The 25079-nt window shown below is 39.2% G+C and overlaps 1 protein-coding gene across 4 annotated transcripts; it reads right to left on the reverse strand.

Moving 5' to 3' along the window:
- Positions 1 to 191: 191 nt before the first annotated feature.
- IKZF5 (IKAROS family zinc finger 5) lies at positions 192 to 25056 on the reverse strand. Of its 4 annotated transcripts, none has more exons than XM_003994476.6 (5): positions 24911 to 25056; positions 23302 to 23450; positions 7715 to 7920; positions 5508 to 5690; positions 192 to 4283 (listed from the first exon to the last, which is right to left on the reverse strand). In XM_003994476.6, exons 3-5 carry the CDS (start codon positions 7845 to 7847, stop codon positions 3340 to 3342), a joined length of 1260 nt encoding a protein of 419 aa, XP_003994525.4. In that variant the 5' UTR covers positions 7848 to 7920; positions 23302 to 23450; positions 24911 to 25056; the 3' UTR covers positions 192 to 3339. The 4 variants fall into 4 exon arrangements, with proteins under 4 accessions (XP_003994525.4, XP_019669513.3, XP_019669514.3 ...); XM_019813954.3 differs by having other exon boundaries at positions 24651 to 25055; XM_019813955.3 differs by lacking the exon at positions 23302 to 23450 and having other exon boundaries at positions 24911 to 25055.
- Positions 25057 to 25079: the final 23 nt, after the last annotated feature.

The raw sequence follows: 25079 nt of genomic DNA on the forward strand, positions 1-25079 counted from the left end.
AAGGAAGAAGACAAGATGTGGATACATGGAGCTGTTTTTAACTCATGTGACAGATCTTCTCATGGGTAAGGCACTCTACAAATTCAAACCAATGTAGCCATAACCCCCCCCCCCTTTAATTAACAGTTTACATACAGGAAAATTACTAAAAACCTAACTGGACCCTAGTTTTCAAAGAAGAAAAATCGAGATCAATAGAAGTGTTATTTTTTTATTCATGTATTACAAAAGCAAAGCTTAATTCACAATATGAACTACAGACTAGATGTGGTTATTTCGGCATCAAACTGCTCTCTGGAATCCCTAAACAATGTAGTGTTTTGCAACCATATTCAGGTTTTATGTTTTGCATATAAAATATGTTCTTTACATCAAAGTACATATGAACAAAAACAAGTTGTAGAAATCATAATCCCTCTAATAACATTATTTAATGAAAAAGTCCTTAGCAGGGAATTTCTTTAAAAATAATACATCCACTTGATAAATATCTTTGTAAAACTTAAAATGAAGTTTATCTCAACATTTTTAAAGGAATATCCCCTTTGTCAAACAATTCTGCAGATAAATGGCAAACACTTATTTCTAAAATGAAATAGCAGTGGCAAATATTCAAAGTAAAAGTCTAGCCTTTACTTGAATTTCAAGAAGTTGTAGCTACATACTAGATTAGTAAAATCTGAAACGAAATTATTCCCTGTTAATCTCTTCACAGTTTCTTAAAAAAATATTAGTGGAGATAAATTATCTATGAACTTTAAAAATCTAAACTTATGTTCACTGAACAAAAATAATTTTAGTTTCAGAGCATTGCCTGTTCACAGCAAAGTACTATAAATAGTTCACGTTCAACTTTTCCTAGCAGCTCATTTCTATAAAATATTTGATTAAAAATAAAATGGGAGAAACATATTCAACACTTAATGGAAGATAGTATCATCTTTCCATGTATAAAATTTAACTCACAGAAAATTTAAATAAAATCCTAAATCTTTTTAAAAAATACAATACTAAAAAAGTTTCTAAGGTAGATTTGATTCAAAAACTTTAGTGCATTTAGAATTAATTGTAGCGCTCAAGCACTGACGCCTTTGGAACATGGACTGTGCTCTTTTAAGTCCTAGGAAAATTAGATTTCTAATTCTAGTTTATAATTATGAAAAAAAAAGATATTCTCTGTTTAAATTAAAATGTACCTTCAAAACATCTATCTTTAGTTGTCAGAAAAAAGTGTTTGTCACTATTGGGCCCAGCATATAGAGTTAATAAACTGGTTTTAATGAGAGAGTCCTTCCTCTTTCTTTAATGAAATCTCTCATTTTCTATCTCAGAGTATTGCTTTCATTTGAATTGCAAAAGCTTCCAAATGACGGCAACCTGTTTCTCCTGGCAATAAAAAAATACTAGAGCCAAGTCAGATTTGGAAATGGTTGCATGAACGTGGATCTGAGCGGTGAGTGAGTGAAGCTACAAGAGAAATACAATCGTAGATGGCACAAGCCTCAGATCTGACGAGGAAGAGAGTTATTGACAGTTTGGACAGACTCCTTGCTGCTCTCTCAACAATGCTGCTGAGATTAGTTTCAATTGGACATTAAACCACAAGAACTCCTTTTACTGGCTTTCTAGCATTTGGAAGGGAGGGCAGAAGATTCATTAAGTTGGCACTTGGGGGTTCTGAGGACATACACTGTCCGTGTTTCCCTTTTAGTTACTATAGATGAGCTGAGGTCTTTTTTGCTTATTAAATGCTTAGTAGTTAGGATATTCTCCTTAAGAAGCCAATTAGTAACACTTTGTAAGATCTGAACCAAATTTAAAAATCAAACTTTTGCAAAGTACACAGAAACCAGCAGTTAGTAACAATATATTTTATTGTTTGACCAAGCCCTCTTCAGAGTAAGCTAGTTATTACACAATATAAAAACAATAGCCTCCTATTCAAAATTATTCTAGATTTAGCAAGTCTTATTTTTGTAAACAAATTAAATACCACATTTAACTGCATCTTCTATTTTCCTACTTTTTTACCCTTTCCTACTAAGGCGGCGATTCAGTCTCCGTATAGTTTTGTCACTGTACACGAAAAACTGGCAGGACCTGCAAATAAGCATTACAACTTGAATTCACAGCAAATCTTTTACATGGCCAATTCTGAAGGAAAAACCAGAATTTGCTCTGCACACACGTTCTCATTTTTTTTAAGTATTACTTCACCACCACATTTTCCCATGTGTTACTATACCACCTCTTCTCAGAAATTATGGACGATGAATGGACAGAGGGCAGGAAATGGACATTTCAGAGATTCTGTGTGTGTGCGCGCGCGCGCGTGTACATGTGTGTAAAGGACTGCATTTCCGAGGAGTGAGATGGATGAATTCCACTGTACCTCTTTGGTCATCAAAGGAATAGAAGGAATAACAGAGTCTCAGTATATTTATCAACCTCGCCTGACAATAATGATGTCAGAATGGAGAATTTAAATGAAAGGTTCAAATTAAAAGAAACAAAAAGGCATCTTTACAGATAATCCTCTTATATTTCTAGCACTCTCCTGTATTTACCTGTGGCTTTTACAATAAACCAGCATAAAAAGATAGGTGTTTAAACTGGAAATGGAATAAACAGGTATTTTAAATATTAAGCCCATTTCCAATTTAAGTTTCATTTCTTTTCAGAACTTTTACCTCATGTTTTTATAGCTTTAATTTGAAAGGAATGCACTATTACATTTCCCCTTATGACAAACAAAATCTACACAAAGTAGTTCTGTGATTATCAGTTGAAACGAAAGCGCGGCTTCAGCTTCAGCAATGTGAACTAAACAGCATGTCAGTTAAGAGTGTTGTTAAAGGCAATTCCTCTCTGAAAACACTGAAATAAGCTGTTGATAGACTTTGGAAGAGGCAGTAACTTTACCATGCTGATTCATGGCAGAAATTACCTAGCTGCAATGTGTATGTTGAAATACCAAGAGTAGCAATAAGCTTTGAAGATTTTATGGACCATAAATATGGGAAATTTAAATGAATACCTGTTAGGATTATGACTGCACTCCAATTCTCAAATGTCTAAATGAAACGAGAAAATAGACCCCAATGTGTCTAACTGTTCTAATACGTAAGTGACCCTCACCAGATTTTTATGGGGAGAAGAGAAAAAAAAGGAGAAAGTTTTGTTTCCACTGTCAAACTTACATTCTATAAATATGTAGATAGACTTTAAATTAGCAGACATCTTATTAGGAATGACCCCACCCCCAGAAAAAAACAACAATAAACAAAACTATAAAACACAAAGGTAAAACCAAGGAAAGCATAATGTGATTATTTTCAATCAGTGTTGGTTATGTTGTCCCCTTGCAAAATGACAGGCAAAATCGTACTTGTTTTTACATTTGCAGCCACATATGTTACACTGGAAAGGATTTTCATACCCATGACATCCCATATGAATAGTGTAAAGGATGTTGTCGGCGAAGTACATATCACAGTGCTGGCAGTGGTGCAGGAGCTGAGGGTCCTGGACCGGCAGCGTGGGAGCCGGAGTGCTCGGCTGGCTGTTCCCTAGGCTGGGGGTACTGGTGTGGGCGCTCGGTTCGCTGCTCGGACCTGCCACCGGACTGTAGTTCCTCTGGCTGTGGGGCGGCCGAGGCTCGGGGCTCGTGGGGGAGGAGCTCTGAGGAATACTCGCGGACACGGCGGCAACGACCGCTTGGGCAGAGGGCTGCTGCATCATGAAAGGCTTCTCATCCGGGCAGGGGACCACGTCGGGGGAGGCGGGGTTTTGGTTCTCCGGCGGTAAACTGGACAACTGTCCTGCCAGAGTCGAGAGCTGATTTAAAGGGTTGTCAACCATGAGTTCTTGCGGGTCCCTTGGCAGGCCGCCCGTTGGTGCGGTTTTTGCCATACTTTCATACGAGTCGGTCTGGATATTTGGGATTTCATGGGTAAAGTCGTTAAGGTAGTCTGGCTTCTGAACCACCATGGAAGGTGGACTTAAGTTGATTAGTGCTCTTCTGCTATAGCCCAGATTGCTTGTTTTCTTCTGTAAAACTCCCCACATTTTCTTGCTGCTTAAGGAAGACCTAGTACCTTTAATTGGTACCATTTTATGCTTGCGCCTTCGATGATGGGACAGGTTACTTCGATCACTGCAGCGGAAGGAACATAATTCACATTTGTATGGTTTTTCTCCTGTATGGGAACGCATGTGGGCTTCCAGATGGCGCTCGTAAGCAGATGCGAATGGACATAAGTGACACCTATGAGGTTTCTCACCTGTTTAAAAAGAAAAATGGGGGAGAAACTGCAAAGGTAGCTCATTTGTGGAGAGTTTCATGTTTTGTCCGTTCATCAGATTTAGAAATTGTTCACGTTTCTTTGCAAAGAAACCTGTACACTTAAATAAAGCTTAAGAACTCTTCAGCCACAATTTGAGACATAGAGATCCATTCTCTTAGTCAATATCATGTAAAAGTTGTTACGGCTTCAGCTGGCATTTGGGGAAAGAAGAGCAAAACTGACAGTACCCTGTATAACAGTGACTTTACCAAAAGTATGCCTCAGTTATGTGTTTACGTACACACCTGTACGCGAGCACTTCTCCATACATATTCATACACACACACACACACACACATACCCCTTCCTCAGAAAAAAAATACAAAAAGCCTTTCTAAAAAGTCCTTCTATTAAATAGAAAGCTCAAAATGGAAATGAGTTTCCTAGTCCAAGTATGAGTTATGCCAAATGTCCCTTCAAAATGGCCAGTGCTTTACCTCTACCTTCCTCCTCCTCCTCTTCAGCTGCCAGAGGGGACAATTTGAGTTAGTGCCCTTAGCTGGAAATAGTGTAAAATAAGTATCTGGAATATGAGATTTGGAGTCATTAATTTGACAAATTAAGTACTGAATACTTACTATGTGTCAGCTGCTCTTTTAGGCTCTGTGGGCACCAAGAGGGCCCTGCCACAAACCCTGTCCTCAGAAGGGGTCTAGGTCAACACCACATAGCATGAGAAACCACAGGCACACAGCTGGGACACGTGACCAGGGCTTGCCCAGGGCAGGCACAGCTAGGAGGGTTTCTCAGGAAGTGGGGTGGCTACAGCAAGCCCTGCAGATTAGCAATGTAGTCTGTGACTGTATAAATGCCTTGTCCCTGGTCGGCAACTGAAACATACTAAGGATGAAGATAAAAACATTTTATCACTTCACATACCATCAGCATTAACCTGCCCAGCCTGAGAAGCAGATAAATGTTGAGAGATTACTTGGAACACGAAGAAAGATGGCTAAGGAAGGGGAAGCTCTAGAAGGGGCCTTACTTCCTCTCATTATGCTATTGTTTTGAAAAAATAGAGTAACTTCTCCATTTATCCATACCTTGTCATCAGCCATCAATGTTAAACTATTAGAACTATTTATAGGACGCATCAACCTGCCTTCCTTGGCCCCTCTCCCACCCCCAAACAAATGCCTTCTCCAGCTGTTTCTCCGTTACCTGTGTGGATTCTAATGTGTTCAATAAGCCGGGCTGTTCCTTTGCTGGCATAGTTGCAGTACCGACACTTGAGCTTCCCATCAAAGGTCCTTTCAAACCCGTCTACTAACATTCCTGAGTTTTCATCCAGAGAAACTTCAACAGATGGGTGATCGAGTCCATTTTGATCACCATCTGTTCCAGCTATAAACAAAGTATAGCAAAAGAAATTATGCATCTCAGAATCAACTCAATTTAGCATTTTGGTTTTGAGTGGTAAAAAAATCATAAATTGATAGTTAATTTAGCACAAAAGCTAAACTCGTAAGCTATAGACTTTCACTTTCTGAACTGAGGTTAATTTCACACAAAAGCAGTATCCTGTTTTTGAGAACCTTTTATAGGGGGATCTCAAATTACTTACACATACATTTTATCAGTCCTCCACATGCTTCTGAAGAGAGCTGGGTATTATCCTAATGTGACAGGTGAGGAGACAGAGGGGAGTAAGGAGTAATGGCAAAGTTACACACGTTTAAGATTCTAGCCACTTCTACAAATATTATAACTGGCAGTCACGGTAATCTCCCCAATCCTAACTCTATTTACTGTAGTCTAAAGCAATTAATGTTGAGTTTTGCACTGTTCCACTTGGTTTATGCACATGTTCTAGAGGCTGGGATGCATTTAGGATCTTAACATTCTAAATAAGCACATAAAGGAAGATAGTCTATCTGATACCTTTGAATGTTAGAACTGCAAGAATTTGAAAGCTAAAAGGTATCGGTCTGGCCCTTTGTTTTTAATGTGATCCGACTACTTCTTTGTATCTATAAAGAAACTGAAGGGCCAAGTGCTCCTAATCAGGAAGACCAGAAAGCAGTGGGGACTACAAGCCTTTTCTCTTGGATCCCAGTCCAGGAACCTATAAACTCAAGTGTCAGAAGGGACATTTTTGGTGCTGCAACTTCATGGGCAAAGCACTTCTACTGCATCCCCAGGAAATAGCAGTACTATTTGTGTGAACACGTCAAGCCGCCTCCTCCACTGTTTCCTCCCTGCTTCACCAGGAGAAAAGTGATCTTGCTGGTCGGTGAAAACCCAATATCCAACAGTGCCACGGCATGGGAGGGACAAGGCTGTGTCCCCCTCTCTGATTTCTCTCTCGAGCCGGTGACTCCAAAGATTTAATGTGCATGTGTATGAATCACATGAGGAGCTTTTTAAAATACAGACTGATTCAGTAGATCTGCACTGGGAACTGACATTTTACACTTCTGACAAGCTCCCAGATGATGCCTGGCCACTGCTGTTGGCCCCTAGACTACAGGCCACAGACCATCTTCATCAGGGGTCAGCAAACCTCCCATAAGGATCAGAGAGTAAATACTTTGTGGTTTTATGGGCCACATGTTCTCTATCACAACTACTCAACTCTGCTGTTATAGCACAAAAACAGCTATAGAAAACATGTAAACAAGCAAATATAGCTCTGTTTCGATCAAATGTTACTTACAGATGCTGATGTCTGAATTTCATATAATTTGCACATTAGAGTATTGTTTTGGTCCCCTCCCCCCCCCCCCCCCCCCACCATTTTCAAATCTAGAAATCTCTCTTAGTTTGCAGGTCATATAAAAACAGTTAGCAGTCCAGGTGGGGTCCGTGAGCTGTGGTTTGTTGACACCTGAGCTACATTCAGAAATAAATTCCAGTGTGTTTGGTAAGCAAACAAGATAAAGTCTGTCTGTAACAGGCCCAAATGGGTTGCTTTCTCTATTCCAGTTTGCTGTCTAAATGGGTAAACAGGTCAGCGCTTTCTTCATTTTAAGAGAGAAAAAACAGAAACCCCCATCATGTCTCTGGTCTAATCCAGATTTCCTAATGGCCAAATCCTTTGTGTAGTGAAGCTGATGTTCGACCCCCTTGGGTTCCTTGTGTCGACAGTTAGCTACTAGAACTTATAAGATGGGAAAGATATTTGGAACTCCTAACCTTCCAATGAGACCATAATGCCTCTCTAGACCATGTTAGTCCCTTGGGGAAGCCTCATTCTCCCTCAACAAAAATCTGACATGTGTAAAGAGGAAAACAAACTGTACTGTATCTTTCTAAGTAAAGATGGAATGATTCATATTAGTCAATAGTGGTCTTCATCATATGCATAGCTATATACAAACATTAACGTATTTATGAAAAGTGAATTAATAGTATTAAGATGAGTCTACCTCCCTGAAGAGCCTCTGCTTCTTTATCCCCACTAACTGATCCAGAAATCATATTCACATGATGAGTCTGTTGAGTCAGATATTCCTGGAAATCTTTCACGAAGTCCAAAGGCTCTGGTTTCTTTTCACCCATCTTTACTTTTTTCTTTTTCTTTCTTTCTTTTTTTATTTGTTTTTATTTTTTTGAAGTTTACAGTTCGTTATGCCTAGGGGGAAAAAAAGTGAAATAATTTCACACTATTTAGTGAGATCCAATATGTATTAAAACAACAGTGACAAAGATTACTATGTTCAAGGAACTAAACAAAGCTACAAAGAACACAGTACCTGCCTTTCAATATCTTACTATTTTCTTGGTGAACTAGATAAGACATACAGAAAATGTTGAATATTTAATATATTTAATATTTAAAGAAACTAGGATTCAAACTTAGTCTTAAAGGATGGAATGAAATTACAAAGACAGAAAATAAGAGAAAATAAGTCCAGATGAAAGAAACAGGCACATCAGCAGGATTATCAATGGAGACAGTAAAAAAAACCAAGTGGCTCAATCAGGGCCAGAGAGAATTTTCTGGATGATGGACATATTACATATCTGCATTGCCCAATACAGTTGCTACCAGCCACACACAGCGATGAGTACTTAAAGTGTGGTGAATACAAATGACCTGAGTTTTTAATTTTATTTAATTTAAACTGAAATAGCTACATATGGCTAGTGACTATCATTTTGGACAGTAAAGGCTCTCAAATCATAGGGTTCACATGGATGAATACTCTAGAAATAAAGGTGATCTAGAACAAGGGGTGGTAAACCTTTTCCATAAAAAGGCAAGACAGTAAGTATTTTAGGCTTTGTAGGTCATAAGGTTTCTGTCGCAACTACTTAACTGTCCATTATAGCTGAAAGCGGCCATAAAAAACAAGAATAAATTGAGTATGGCTGTGTTCCAAAATAAAGCTTTATACAGGCAGGCCTTAAGCCAGGTTTGGCCTACATGCCATAATTTCCCTGACCCCTGCCCTAGAAATCCAAATCACCACCTCTGCCGCTACCCATCATGCTATGAGAATGGAGGGAAAAAATTAAGAAAGAAAACAAAAAATCTGATGCTCATGTAAAGTATCATATAAGATTTTGTAACCACAAACTAAACCGATCCTCACATAGGTATAATTATGGCCCAAATTCAGAAATCAAATAATGAAAAAGTTTTCTAGTAAAAACAAGATAAGGAAGTCTAGCACCTAGGAGACAAAAGTCTTTTCTTCCAGTAAAAATATTTTTATGCAAATGTCTAAGGTCTTGTTAAATATATCTTCTGCTAAATTTTTTTCCTCATTAAATATTCCAACTATTTAATGAGTTATTTCTATCTAAAAACACTCATCTTTGAAAGCCAGATGATTCATTCAGTAGAATCAATCTAAAGATTAGTCACTTCTCAGTATGTAAGTTTAACATTTTCTCAAAGCCCGGCATACACACAGAAGAGCACATAAATCCTAAGGGTAGAGCTCAATGAATTGTCATACGCTGAATGCATCCATGAAGTCAGCATCCACATGGGGAAACAGAAGGCCACCCACATCCTGGTAGCACCCCGGCACACCTTCCTGTGCTGGTCCCTGAGTCCCAGCAAGGACCCTGCGACCTCTGAAATTGCTATGGCACAGGGTTTGCAGATATCAGCTTTAGATAGTGCAAAATGGTTTTTCAAAGTGCTTAAACCAGTTTACATCTCACCAGCAGTGAACAAGAGCTCTCTTGCTCTACATCCCTGCCAACACACAGGTATTTATTGCTTTTTTCATTGTAGCCATTCCAGCGCATATATGGTGGTATCACACTGGTTTTAATTTCTATCCCTTGATGATTAATGAAGTTGTGTACTTTTTATGTTAATTAGCCATGAAGACACCCTCTATTTTCATACCCAGTGATAGCTTTCAAGTCTTTTGCTTATTTTTCTAATAGGTAAGAGTTCTTTGTAATATTCTGGATATGAGCTCTTTATTGGATATGTGGATTTCAAGCGTCTTCTCTCACTCTGTTTGCCTTTTCACTTTCCTAAAGATAACCTCATGAACACAAGTTCTTAATACAGTCCAACTTCCCCATTTCTTTCCTTCACATTTAGAGTTGTGTCCTTACCAACATCTTACTTGAGGATGTTCTTCTGTAGTTTCTTCTAAAAACTTTACTAGTTTTTTTTTTTTTTACCTTTCATATTTCATCTGGAATTTGTGTATGTATAGTGTGAGGTGAAGAGTCAAAATATACTTTTTTCCCAAAGAGATGTCCTAGCAACACGCATTTCATAGACTAGCCTTTCTCCACTAGATTCTATTATCACCTTTCTAAATCAGGTGATTATATATATGTGGCTCTATTTCTGGATTCTCTATTCTGTTTCACTGGTCTATTTTTGTCTATGCTCACACACCACGTGATCTTTTTCTTTTTTTTTTAACAATTTAATTTTTATTTTCTTTTGAAAGTTAGTGATGCGTGGGCAGAGTCTACACATACATATTTGCATTTGGCTGATGAAAAGAAAAGTTTTAAGAAAGTGCACAAGAAATAAAGGGCGCCAAGCACAGATGGCAACCACATTAAGAACTAAACAAACAAACCTACTCCAGTGTGATTCAAACTGCAGTGGTGGACGGGACCGTCAAATCCATAGAATCTTAAGAGCTGGAAGAAAGTTTAGAAATCGAGTCCTCCCCCTCCTCCTTCATGATATAATCCCCCCTCTATGATCTTATGACCAGCTAGATCCTCTTCATTACATCCCTAGTCAGCAATTCTCTTCTCCCCCCTATAGCTAACATGTCTGCTGAACTCAGTCATCCCTTAAATGGCATGATCATTTTTTTTAGATTCCTTCTGAATTTTTTCTAGGAGGTGTCACAAATTATGATATCCGCTCCTGCATTAAATATCAGAGAATCATCTAAGGATGGAAGGAGCAGGGGGCATGTAAACAACCTCCTTTGACTGCTATTTAGATGTTTCAAAGAGCTAAATATTTCAAAAGTTATTTCAACCAAATGGAGATTTACACAATACATGTATGTCTCCAAAGAGGTTTTTTTTTTAACTAAATGGGATTTTTAGTAAATATTCTGATAGTTTTACTATATTAGGTATTTACACACACACACACACACACACACACACACACACACACACACACACACACACACACATTTTTAGTGATTCATCACTTACATATAACACCTAGCACTCATCCCAAGAAGTGTCCTCCTTAATACCCCTTGCCCCTTTAGCCCATCCCCTCACCCAACACTCCTCCAACAACACTGTTCTCTGTATTTAAAAGTCTCTTATGGTTTGTCTCTGTTTTTATATTGTTTTTGTGTCCTTTCCCTTATGTTCATCTATTTTGTATCTTAAATTTCATGAGTGAAATTTGTCTGAATATTTGTCTGACTTACTTCATTTAGCATAATATACTCTAGTTCTATCCACGTTGTTGCAAATTGGAAGATTTCATTCTTTTTGATTGCTGAGTGAGATTCCATTGTATATATACCACATCTTCTTTATCCATTCAGTCGATGGACATATGGGCTCTTTCCATACTTTGGCTATTGTTGATAGTGCTGCTATAAACATTGGAGTGCATGTGCCCCTCTGAATCAGCACTCCTGTATCCTTTGGATAAACACCTAGTAGTGCAATTGCTGGGTCGTGGGGTAGATCTATTTTTAATTTTTTGAGGAACTCCATACTGTCTTTTGGAGTGGCTGCACCCATCTGCATTCCCACCAGCAGTGCAAAAGGGTTCCTCTTTCTCCACATCCTCACCAACATGTTGTTGCCTGAGTTAATTTTAGCCATTCTGACAGGTGTGAGGTGGTAACTTGCCGTGGTTTTGATTTTTATTTTCCCGATGAGTGATGTTGAGCATCTTTTCACGTGTCTGTTAGCCATCTGGATGTCTTCTTTGGAAAAGTGTCTATTTATGCCTTTTGTCCATTTCTTCATTGGATTATTTGTTTTTGGGGTGTTGAGTTTGGTTAGGTTCTTTATAGATTTTGGATACTAACCCTTCATCTGACATGTCATTTGCAAATATCTTCTCCCATTCCGTAGGTTACTTTTGCTGTTTCCTTCACTGTGCAGAAGCTTTTTATCTTGATGAGGTCCCAATAGTTCATGTTTGCTTTTGTTTCCCTGGCCTCCAAAGACATGTTGAGTGAGTTGCTACAGCTGAGGTTGAAAAGGTTGTTGCCTGTTTTCTCCTGTAGGATTTTGATGGATTCCTGTCTTATGTTTAGGTCTTTCATCCATTTTGAGTTTATTTTTGTGTATGGTGTGAGATAGTGGTCCAGGTTCATTCTTCTGCATGTCGCTGTCCAGTTTTCCCAACACCATTTGCTGAAGAGACTTTTTTTTCCATTGGATATTCTTTCCTGCTTTGTCAAAGACTAGTTGGCCATACATTTGTGGGTCCATTTCTAGGTTCTCTATTCTGTTCCAGTGATCTATGTGTCTGTCTTTGTGCCAGTACCATACTGTCTTGATAATTACAGCTTTGTAATACAGCCTGAAGTCCAGAATTGTGATGCCTCCAGCTTTGGTTTCCTTTTTCAGGACTGCTTTGGCTAACTGGAGTCTTTTCTGGTTCCATACAAATTTTAGGACTGTATGTTCTAACTCTGTGAAATGCGGGTGTTATTTCGATAGGGACTGCATTGAATATGTAGATTGCTTTGGGTTGTATCAACATTTTAACAATATTTGTTCTTCTGATCCATGAGCATGGAATGTTTTTCCATTTCTTTGTGTCCTTTTCCATTTCTTTCATAAGCTTTCTATAGTTTTCAGCATATACATTTTTCACCTCTTTGGTTAGGTTTATCCCTAGGTATTTTATTGTTTTTGGTGAAATTGTAAATGAGACTGATTCCTTGGTTTCTCTTTCTGCTGCTCCATGATTGGTGTATAGAAATGCAACCGATTTCTACAGATTGATTTTATATCTTGCGACATTGCTGAACTCATGAATCAGTTCCAGCAGACTTTTGGTGAGTCTTTTGGGTTATCCACATAGAGTGTCATGCCATCTATGAAGAGTTAGTTTAACTTCTGCCTTGCCAATTTGTATGCCTTTTATTTTTTTGTGTTTTCTGATTACTGAGGCTAGGACTTCCAAAACTATGTTGAATAACAGTGATGAGAGTGGATATCGACTTTAGATCGTGTTCTTGACTTTAGAGGGAAAGCTCTCAGTTTTTCCCCATTGAGAATCATATTCATGGTGGGTCTTTCATATATGGCTTTTATGATCTTGAAGTCTGATCCTTCCTTCTATCCCTACTTTCTGGAAGGTTTTATCAAGAAAGGATGCTGTATTTTGTCAGATGCTTTTTCAGCATCTATTGAGACAATCATGTGGTTCTTATCCTTTCATCACAACGTGATGTATCACATTGATTGATTTGTGGATATTGAACCAACCCTGCATCCCAGGAATAAATTCCAGCCGATCATGGTGAATAATTCTTTTAATGTATTGTTGGATCATGTTTGCTAGTATTATTGAGAATTTTCCCATCCATGTTCATCAAGGAAATTGGGTCTGTAGTTCTCCTTTTTAGTGGGGTCTTTGGTCTGGTTTGGTTTGAAATCAAGGTAATGCTGGCCTCATAGAATGAGTTTGGAAGTTTTCCCTCCATTTCTATTTTTTGGAACTGCTTCAAAAGAACAGATGTTAAGTCTTGTTTAAATGTTTGGTGGAATTCCCCTGGAAAGTCATCTAGCCCTGGACTCTTGTTTTTTGGGAGATTTTTGATTACTAATTCAATTTCTTTCCTGGTTATAGGTCTGTTCAAATTTTCTACTCCTTGTTTCAGTTTTGGTAGTTTGGATGTTTCTAGGAATTTGTCCATTTCTTCCAGATTGCCCAATCTGGTGGCATATGATTGCTCATAATATTCTCTTATTATTGTTTGCATTTCTGCAGTATTAGTTGTGATCTCTCCTCTTTCATTTGTGATTTTATTTATTTGGGTCCTTTCCTTTTTCTTTTTGAACAATCTGGACAGGGTTTATCAATTTTGTTAATTCTTTCAAAGAACCAGCTCCTGGTTTCATTGACCTGTTCTACTGGTTTTTTGTTTTTTTTTAATTTCAATATTATTGATTTATGCTCTATTCTTTATTATTCCCATCTTCTAGTTTTGGGCTTTATTTGCAGTTCTTTTTCCAGCTCTTGTAAGTGAAGGCTAGGTTGTATATTTGAGACCTTTCTTCCTTCCTTGAGAAGGCCTGGATTGCTATATACTTCCCTCTTATGACCACCTTTGCTGCATCCCAGACGTTTTGGGCTGTCATGTTTTCATCTCCACTGGCTTCCATGTACTTTTGAATTTCCTCATTAATTTCTTGGTTAACCCATTCATTCTTTAGTAGGGTGTTCTTTAATCTCCAAGTATTTATGGTCTTTCCAAATTTTTTCTTGTAGTTGACTTCAAGTTTCATAGCATTTTGGTTTAAAAATATGCACAGTATGACCTCTATCTTTTTGTACTTGTTGAGGGCTATTTGTGTCCCAGTATGTGATCTATTCTGGAGAATGTTCCAGGTGCACTCAAGAAAAATGTGTATTCTACTGCTTTAGGATGAAATGTTCTGAATATATTTGTTAAGTCCATCCAGTCCAGTGTATCATTCAAAGCTAGTTTCCTTGATTTTCTGCTTAGCTGATCTGTCCATTGTTGTAAGTGGGGTGCTGAAGTCCCCTACTATTATGGTATTATCACCAATGAGTTTCTTTATGTTTGTGGTTAATTGATTTATATATTTGGGTGCTTCCACATGGGGGGCATAAATATTTACAACTGTTAGATCTTTTTGGTGGATAGACCCCCTTAATTGTGATATAATGCCCTTCTTCATCTCTTGTTACAGTCTCTATTTTATTTTAAAATCTAGTTTCTCTGATATAAGTATGGCTACTCCAGCTTTCTTTTGAACACCATTAGCATGATAGATGGTTCTCCATCCCCTTACTTTTAATCTGCAAGTGTCTTTAGTTCTAAAATGGGTCTCTTTTAAGCTGCATATAGATGGGACTTGTTTTCTTCCCATTGTGATACCCTATGTCTTTTGATTGGAGTTTTTAATCCATTGACATTTAGAGTGAGTAGTGAATAAATTCAGTACCACCGTGTTGCTGTTTCTGGTGATGTTCTCTGGTCCTTTGTAGTCTTTGATGTGTCCAATCTTTTTTGTTTCATTTCGTCTTTTATCCACTCAAAGACTCCCCCTTAAAATTTCTTCCAGGGCTGGTTTAGTGGTCATAAACTCCTTTAGTTTTTTTGTCTGGGAAACTCTTTCTCTCTCCTATTTTGAATGACAGCCTTTCAGGATAAAGAATTCTTGGCTGCATATTTTTCCAATTCAACACATTGAATATATCCTACCACTCCTTTCTTGCCTGCCAAGCGTCTGTGAATAACTCTGCTGCAAACATGATTGGTCTTCCCTTATAGGTTAAGGCAAATTTTTTTCCTTGCTGCTTTCATAATTCTTTCCTCATCTGTGTATTTTGTGAATTTGACTATAATACGCCTGGGTGATGGTCGGTTTTTGCTGAATCTAATGGGAGATCTTTGTGCTTCTTGGATTCTGAACTCTGTGTCCTTCCCCAGATTAGGAAAGTTTTCTGCTATGGTTTGCTCACATAAACCTGCCCCTTTTTCTCTCTCTTCATCTTCTGGAACCCCTGTGATTCAGATGTTATTCCTTTTTAATAAGTCACTGAGTTCTCTAAATCTTGTATCGTGTTCTTTTGCCTTTGTTTCTCTCTTTTTTCTCTGCTTCATTATTCTCCATAATTTTGTGGTCTACTTCCTCCATCCTTGCCATCGTGGCGTCCATTTGAGACTGCATTTTGCTTGCAGCATTTTTAATTGTGTCCTGACTAGATTTTACTTCTTTTATCTCTGCAGAAAGGGATTCTATATTTTTTTAAACCCAATCTAGTATTCTTATTATCATGGTTCTAAATTCTAGTTTAGACATTTTGCTTATATCCATGTTGGTTAAGCCCCTGCCTGTCATTTCTTCCTGTTCTTTCTTTTTGGGTGAATTCCTTCATTTGTCATTTTGGAGGAATAAGAAAGTTAATGAAATAAAAGTTAAAAATTAAAAACAAAACAAAAAATGAAATAAAAGAAGTTTGATCCTAGGTGTGTTTTGGTCTGCTTGCTGAAAGGTTGATAAAATAGTGTAAAAAAAAAAAAGGGCAAGAAAAGAAAAAAAGAAAAAAAGGTTAAAAAATGTATTTTTATAAGCCCTAAATATTTTATTTATTAGATTTTTTTTAAACGTTTATTCATTTTGGAGAGACAGAGAGACAGAGCATGAGTGGGGGAGAGGCAGAGATGGATGGAGACACAGAATCTGAAGCAGGCTCCAGGCTCTGAGCTGTCAGCACAGAGGCCGACACAGGGCTCAAGCTCATGAAGCATGAGTTCACGACCTGAGCTGAAGTTGGATGCTTAACCAACTGAGCTACCCAGGAACCCCTAAAAATTTTTAAACTTAAAAAAAAATTTTTATATAATAAAATAAAACGAAATAGAATGAAAAATTTTTTAAAATAAAAAATAAAGTAAAAAAACAAAAAAAAGAAAAATACATTTTTTTCTTTCTGTATCCATGCAAAATAAAATGAAAAAAAAAAAAACCAATTTATACAAAACCAGAAGCAGAAAAACAAATAAATGAACCAGCAAACAGAATTAAATCCAAATGAAGTTACATCCAATTACCCCTAGAACTCAAACTATGAAGTACTCTATAGTCTGTACACTAAGCAGGTAGAGGGACTTGTTCTAGGAGATACGCTCGGAGGGAGCATTTGGGCAGGGCTTGGTGTAATGGCTCCATTCTCCACTAGGTAGCGCTGCTTAGCTTACTGAGGTGGATCGGTGTGGTGCCCGTGTGTGTGCAGGAGATAGAAATGGCTTTACCCAGCTCCCTAGTCTCTGGCACAGGAACTTCATGCTCTCACCAACCCATGATCAAGCACCCCTCCTTTGTCTCAGGCCTCCGTCCACTCCCCACCTCTACTCTGTCCGTGTCCAAGCTGTCCGCCTACCAGGCGGCACCTCCCTCCAGAGTTTTGATCCCAGGTGGGGTTGTGTTTCAAAACCCCACACTTTGGAGCGCCTGGGTGGCTCAGTCAGTTACATGTCCAACTTTGGATCAGGTCATGATCTCGTGGTCCGTGAGTTCGAGCCCCGCGTCAGGCTCTGTGCTGACAGCTCAGAGCCTGGAGCCTGTTTCAGATTCTGTGTCTCCCTCTCTCTCTGACCCTCCCCCCGTTCATGCTGTGTCTCTCTCTGTCTCAAAAATAAATAGACGTTTCCGATTCTGTGTCTCCCTCTCTCTCTGCCCCTCCCCCGTTCATGCTCTGTCTCTCTCTGTCCCAAAAATAAATAAACGTTAAAAAAAAAAGAGAGAGAGAAAATAAATAAATAAATAAATAAATAAATAAATAGACGTTAAAAAAATTTTTTTTTTCAAAACCCCACACTTTGAGAGAACCCTGTGGCTTGGACCCACTATGACTCTCTGGGGGAAGGTCTTGCTGCACAATGGCCAGGTGCCTGCTGGCCCCAGAAAACGTTTGTGTGATCATGCAGCCACAGGGATTCAGAGATTGTGGCAAATCACAATACCCAGCTGGCGTCAGGTTTCACTACACTCTGGCATATATGTCCCAATACCAGCAAACGTGTCTGCTCTCCGGAGTCCACTGGGACCTTTGTCTATGGGAAGGCCGTATGGCCTCACCAAATGCTCTCCAAGCAGGGGAACCACTTCTCCCCATGTGGCATGCGGACCCCTCAGACCCTGCTGCCTGCTCCTGGGGATTCGCCCTATTTCCTCACCAGAGCACCACCAGCCACTGGGCTCCAGAACTTCAGACTCTGTGCTCCAATGTTTATAGAATCCTGGTGGTATTGAAACCCTCTCCTTTCTTCCTGTCAATGGTTTTGGGGAACAGATTTCTTGTTCAGTCCCCTGTGTTTTCACTCTTCCTCTCTCTTTCTCTAGCTACTTTCGAGGGAGTGTTTTTCCTGCACTCTCCCAATGCACCACACTCTCCACCTTTCTCTGTCCTCTCTCCACAAAAACAGCTCCCTACCCTCCGCTGCTTTTGTCTTCCCCAGTTCACCTCTCTGCACTGCATACCTGCCGAGTTCTGTGGCTCAGGTTATGCAGACTGTTGTGTTAATCCTCAGATCAATTTCCTAGGTGTGCAAAATGGTTTGGTGCTAATCTAGCTGCACTTCAGGGATGAGACAAACTGAGGATCTCCATGCCGCTTGCCTAATAATAATTAGGCAGTCCTAATAATAAAAATCTTAATAACTCAGGTACTAAGGTCCACCAGTACGTTTTTCTTCTTCAAGAATGTCTGGACTAGTCTGGGTACTTTTCAATCTGTTTTCCAAAGCATGAACTGTGGAGTTGAGAAATGAGAAGGCTCCATGACAGCACATTTCCCAATTAACAGCAGCTTGATTGATATTTTAAGACCAAAACTTCTGTTTTAACTAAAGAGAACTCTTAACAGATATAGACTAACCCTTAACTATGTCACTCCTGTAGCATGCTGTACTATACAATACTGCAGTGATATTTTAGGAACTAATGGAAGGACACAGGGCAGTTTTTGGTTTCCCTTATTTACTGGCCCCAGACTGATTTTTATTTAATATCTGTATTTCTTGTCTTTCTCTCTCCTCACATCTAACTTGTTCTTTATTCTGAACATATCTATCCAAGTAAGGATGTGCAAATGACCAAATTTTCACTGTTCTTAATGCAACATTTGTGAATAGTTCTTTTCCTTCCTTCTTAGAAGATGTTTAGGGGTTTTTAAAAGGTATTGTTATCGGGGCGACTGAGTGGCGCAGTCAGTTAAGCGTCCGACTTCAGCCAGGTCACGATCTCGCGCTCCGTGAGTTCGAGCCCCGCGTCAGGCTCTGGACTGATGGCTCAGAGCCTGGAGCCTGTTTCCGATTCTGTGTCTCCCTCTCTCTGCCCCTCCCCCGTTCATGCTCTGTCTCTCTCTGTCCCAAAAATAAACGTTGAAAAAAAAAAAATTAAAAGGTATTGTTATTACTACATCTTTTCATTGTTTTCTAGAAAGTTGAGGCCACTGAAAGTCTATCCTCTAGATAAACAGAGTATTACGGTATTAGGCCAAACGTACTAGCTTGAAGACTCTAAACAGAAACTTCTCTCAGCCACAGTTTCTTATTTTGTAAAATGGGATAGTACCAACTGGCAATGCTGTTTTAAGTTTTACAGGTATGTATACGTAAAGTATCTCACAACCTGTGTAGCATACAGCATGTTCTCAGACAACAGTAGCTATTTGCAGCAAAAAAATGGTTATACCCGAGGTCAAAAAATTCTTCCTGTCCCAGATTTTTTTTCCCTTTTTCTCAGTTCATCAACTGAGCATCATAAGCTATCATTTTATATATATGTTCTTTAGTTACAATGAAACACACATGGTCTACCCTCGTCTCATTAATTCCCATAGCCCAAATTGCGATTTCCCAAACTCATATCTTATTTTACTCTCTTAGGCCACCTCTTTAAATCATTTGCTTTAGTCTGGCTCAACTTTCTCAGTCTTAAGGATCATTGTTGGCTTCTGAACAAGTTTGTTTCAGTTACTTTTTCCCATCTTACCATGCTTATCTAAACTGGTTCTCTCTGCTTCCTAATCAGTGTATTACTAATTGTTCCATGACTATTGTTGATTCTGCTCATTTGTCCTTTAAAATTTAACCTTTGAGGGGCGCCTGGGTGGTTCAGTCGGTTAAGCGTCCGACTTCGGCTTAGGTCATGATCTCGCAGTTCTTGGGTTCGAGCGGCGCATCGGGCTCTGTGCTGACAGCTTAGAGCCTGGAGCCTGCTTCTGATTCTGTGTCTCCTTCTCTGTTCCTCCCCTGCTCACGCTCTGTCTCTCTCTTTCTCAAAAATAAATAAAGATTAAAAAAAAATTTTAATTTAACCTTTGATCAGGGGCAAAAAAAAAAAAAAAAAGTGAGCCAGTGAGCTCCAATGAAAAAGGTTATTGGGGCACCTGGGTGGCGCAGTCGGTTAAGCGTCCGACTTCAGCCAGGTCACGATCTCGCAGTCCGTGAGTTCGAGCCCCGCGTCAGGCTCTGGGCTGATGGCTCAGAGCCTGGAGCCTGTTTCCGATTCTGTGTCTCCCTCTCTCTCTGCCCCTCCCTCATTCATGCTCTGTCTCTCTCTGTCCCAAAAATAAATAAACGTTGAAAAAAAAAAAAAAAGAAAAAGGTTATTAAGAATAAGATCAACAATAATTGGTAGTAAGATTATAACTCAATAAAAGGGAAAGGGAAAAAAGGACAACAAAACACACACGGGTGGGAAACAGTATAAAGATATACATAAAAAGGTATGAAATACAGCAGACAGATTAATCAAATGAGTTCCAGAAAAATAAAAAGATAAGCCAAGAGAAATGTTTTTCAAAAAAATAACAATCAAGAAATTCCAAAATTAAAGATGTCTTTCAGACAGAAAGGGATCATAGAGTGCAAAACAGAACCTATGATAACAAAATAACAGACACATTTTGAAATTTTAAAACCTCAAAGAAGATAAAGAGAACATAAAACTACTCAGAGGAAAAAAAGGCAATCTACCCATGTAAAAAAAAACCAATCAGACTGATATCTGAGTGTCAAACAGTAGGTGCAAGAAAAGAACAGAGTAATCATTCACTCAAATTTAGAATGTTTAAAATTCCTCAAGTTGATATAGGGTATCTTCCAAAAATCTACATCACAATTAACAGAAAATTTAGTTGCATTCCCTTTGGAATCAAGAACAAGACAAGGATGCTTGCTATTACTACTGCTACTCAATAAAGTACTAGAGGTAGAGGCCCCCCACAATAAGAGGAAAAAGAAATAAAAGGGATGAAGATTGGTAAGGCCCTACAGATTGTCTGTATCCTAATTATAAAAGTTGTAATTAAGAAAGAAATCCTGGTATTTACATTACAACTTAGCATCACTTCTTGCTAATCAGTTCATATGAAAACTGAGATGTGTCCGCTGGAAAATATCTGAATATGCTTTGATAGTCTTCAAAAAGCAAGATAAATCTTACCAACTCCTGATTAGAAGGCCTAACATTGCTATGGTACAACATGTGACCATGCAGAAAAAAAAATGCGTGAGATTGCCAGTAAGCAAGCAGAAGAAAATGGTATTTTTATACATGCATCTCAAGTTTTAAGAACACAAATGAACCTAATTACAGAGGATGGCTGGCATATTTTGACAGTCTTGGCTATTATCACATTGTCACATTATAAATTTCACTGCGTTCTCTGCCATAAATTGTGTGATTTTCAATCATAATGCATGATGGACTTTAAAAAAAAAGAATGCCTACGAAAAAAGGGAAGATCACAACACTGTAAATATGGGGAGAAAACTGTTCTTAAATTAGAGTTTTAAATATATTGATGAGTTTTAACCTCTGATATTTCTGCAATGGTTCAGAAATTACGTGTCATTCCATCCCTAAGCATTTTTTATGCTCCCTTGACCTATATCACATCTATCTTTCTCACACCCTCTCTTACTTTCTCTCTCTCTTTTGCACACGCACGTGTACACACACACACACACACACACACACACACACACACACACACCATGACAGGCCCTTGCCTAAATCTGAATGGAGTCTTTGGTTCAAAATCCAGCTCTCTCCATCTCAAGCCACTATTTCTAATCAACAGTAAATAGAAAAAGAACAATAACTGAAACTACGGAACACTTCCTAATATCAAAAGAAAATAAAGGTTTCATATCCAAACCCTCTTCCTGTCTTTAATAATCATCAGTCTCTGAAAGTTTAATCTAAGAACTTCACAAATTAACTGAAATCTGGAGATGCCCCTAAGACACTGATAAATTTAAAAACCTCTCCAAACATACCATAAAAATCTACTTTAAGAAATCAGCAAACTAGGGGCGCCTGGGTGGCGCAGTCGGTTAAGCGTCCGACTTCAGCCAGGTCACGATCTCGTGGTCCGGGAGTTCGAGCCCCGCGTCGGGCTCTGGGCTGATGGCTCGGAGCCTGGAGCCTGTTTCCGATTCTGTGTCTCCCTCTCTCTCTGCCCCTCCCCCGTTCATGCTCTGTCTCTCTCTGTCCCAAATAAATAAATAAACGTTGAAAAAAAAATTAAAAAAAAAAAAAGAAATCAGCAAACTATAATGTTTTTACTGGAGGTATCTTTTCCACAAGCCATGAATTCAACACCTTGGGACTTGTTAGCCAAAATATAACTTACACAAAATTTCAAAATGGAAGATCATGTCATCAGAAAAAGAAACATATTTGAATTCTCCAATTTTATTACAGATTTGGGTGGTGTATTCCTAACCTGACCTATTCTTTCTACTAAATGATATCGAATTATATCAACCATGGAAGAATTATTCCCGTTCCTTATGATACGGCAAAACTTTTGTGTCTCCCCTGTGATTACTCTGATAAAAGTTAAGTTGGGTCTAGTATGGTACCCCCCCGGGGTGTAGTACATGTCTGTATAAACTGGGTAGAATGTACCTTAACCATTTTTATGCCAATAGTTTCTCCCAAATTACCCATTCGAGGCTCAAAAATAAGGTTCTTACAAAACAGCCAGAGGCTACCCGGTGAAGGAAAGAAGCATTTAAGAAACAAACTTTGGGATCCCAAAAGAACATGAAAACCTCTTCACCTTTAAGCAGGTAACTTAAAACGATTCTCCAACCTTTCTTGGTTTCTGATATTGGTGTATGAAGTTTTCTGATATTTGTTTTTCAGTCTCACACTATAAATGGGAGGCTGTTGATACACATACAAGTGCACATACATAAACCCTCTCTTAACCAGGAGCTAACAAAACAGGCATCACGCTGTGAATTAGAAGACAGCCGCAACCATGAAACAGCAGTGACACAAGAACCAGAAGAATTCTCTGTGACCTACCTTCCCCCCAAAGTCTATCTTTTTTATTAGCTGTGGGAAATTTTTGAAAACAACATGATACAGGAATAGAAATATCTATTTTATTCACCTACTCTTTGGGGGTTACTAACCATAAGGTAGAAAACTGAGCAACCAACTTACTTATACAACAGCTTAATTTGGTGGTTAGGTATGCCTCTACAAAAGTGACTGCAGCTTAATAGATGTGCTTATTTTTATGGCCTAATAATTACAGTCACTGAAAGATTTACTTTGCCATGGAATACACATCAATGGAGAAAGAAGCCTGACCAATGAGGACTGATTTGTAGACAGAGTGACGCAGACTCTTCAAAGATAGTTAGGACACATTTCTTTCGATTACAGAATCGTCCAAAACAAATTCTTTGAAAGCAAAAAGGGACATTATAAGGCTTTGAGAAATCAGAAAACATAACATAAAAGTAAAACATAAAGTTAGAAGATATCCAAAACAGGAGCTACACACTCTAACCTTTTCACCCCAAATCAGTTCCTCCTTTTTCTTGCCACTCCAACATTGATGAAATGAAGAGTAATCGAAATTTACTCTGGAGACACACCAAGGGACTCCAAAAGGCCATGGAGGGAATTTCAACTAAAATTGAAAAGCCATACAGAGTTCTGCAAAGAAAAGCACACCACAAATCAAAACCTTTATGACAAAAAGTTAACTAGCATCTACAGGTTTAAGCTAAGAAAATAACCTGTGCCAATTTTAAAATTCCCAGAAAACTAAACTAGTAGATAATGAAAGAACAAAGCAACAAGTTTATTTCAACAAAAGCTACAAAGAACCACCGAAGACTAACAAGCACTAATTTGACTTGTTCCACCCACTGGTGGATTTGTTAAGATTTCGTTTTGGCAAATTCTCAATAATGTTTATTTTCTTAAACTCAAGTTATGAATTTCATTTGTGCACGGTATTGTACACTTACAGAGTCAGGCTTAGTACTGCTGAACAACTACAGTTGCATAAAAATAATGCACTAGTCCTAGGGAAACATTTGTGGGAAAGGGCTAAAAAGGAAACCTCCAAGCACACCCCACAACGAACGAACACTTGACTCCCCTCTATTATGCTCTCTATCGCAATCCCAAACACGTAGGGTTTTCTAGGACACGGTTTGAACCCGTAGGGGGCAAAAAAACACCAAACATCTCAATTCCCCATAACGATTTCCCAACAATATATTAATCAGTAGCTGTTGAAGGCATGTCATAAATTAAAATAAAATGCAATTTTAAAACTATCCAGATGTTTAAAATTTTGTTTTAAATAAGTTTTGTTTCTTCAAAACCGAATTTTCCTTAGATCTCACAATTTAAAGTACCTTTATTTCTTCTCCCAATTGTCACTTCCCATTAGGGTTCCCAATAGCACATTAAGGGGACACTACACGGGCCACGTGGTCAGTGGTAGCTGGAACCGGTTTAACCTCAATTCAAATTCAGTTACAGAGCACTTAATAGTTGCACGGCTTGGTTACCCGCACTACAGACAGTTTATTAAGAGACTTAAGCCTGCGTGAACTTGAATGGGTCTTCGCTGCAAAGCCCTCCCCAAACCTCACATCTCCCAAAATGAGAGTGCATAAACAGTAGAAACTAACCCAGGCAGGACCATTAGATAACAGAGGTTTTAAAAGTCCTCCCAAGGAGCAGCCCAGGACTGGCGTCGGGGCAGCATCCTCCTAAGGATTCGGAACACTTAGGAGTCCCGCGCCTCGTCTAACCCCCAGGCCCTGGGACCCGGTGAAGACGCAAACCTCGGGGAGACCCCCGCACGACCACCTGTCAGAGCGAGAAGCAGCTCCCTACCCAGGAGTCTCCAGCCCCTGCCTACAGGCGCCGCTCCCTCGGGGCTCCCGGAACCGAGAAACAGCACATTCCGCACTCGGGCCAAGAACACCCTGGGTCGTGACCCTGCTGACCGACCGACCACGCCCAACCTTCCGCTGAGACTGAGTCCCGAGCGGGGTCAGCCGGCCCGCTGCGAACTCGACTCTCGTCTCCCGCCGCTCCTTAACTGTCCTGCTCAGCTGTGTCGCCGCCTTCCGAGCCGGAAGCCTGCTACTTACCACCTGACCACCGCACCGAGTAACTCCCACTGCCTTGTTTAATGCCGCTACCGTCGCCGCCGCCGCCGTCTTCGTCACCGTCGCCGCCGCCGCCATGTTTGTTGTGTCTCCGACTCTCTTCCCGCCCCACAGCCTTGTCGAAGTCTCGCGTGAGCAGGGCTTATGGCAA

The sequence above is a fragment of the Felis catus genome, chromosome D2, assembly GCF_018350175.1.
Source record: "Felis catus isolate Fca126 chromosome D2, F.catus_Fca126_mat1.0, whole genome shotgun sequence".
NCBI lineage: Eukaryota > Metazoa > Chordata > Mammalia > Carnivora > Felidae > Felis > Felis catus.

Excerpts from the sequence above, each read along its gene's own strand:
- IKZF5 (XM_003994476.6), bottom strand. The coding sequence starts at position 7,847 with ATGGGTGAAAAGAAACCAGAGCCTTTGGACTTCGTGAAAGATTTCCAG. Across the intron at positions 5,691-7,714 it reads AGCAGAGGCTCTTCAGGGAG|CTGGAACAGATGGTGATCAA; the intron begins GTAGACTCATCT and ends CTTTGTTTATAG. Across the intron at positions 4,284-5,507 it reads ACACATTAGAATCCACACAG|GTGAGAAACCTCATAGGTGT; the intron begins GTAACGGAGAAA and ends CTTTTTAAACAG.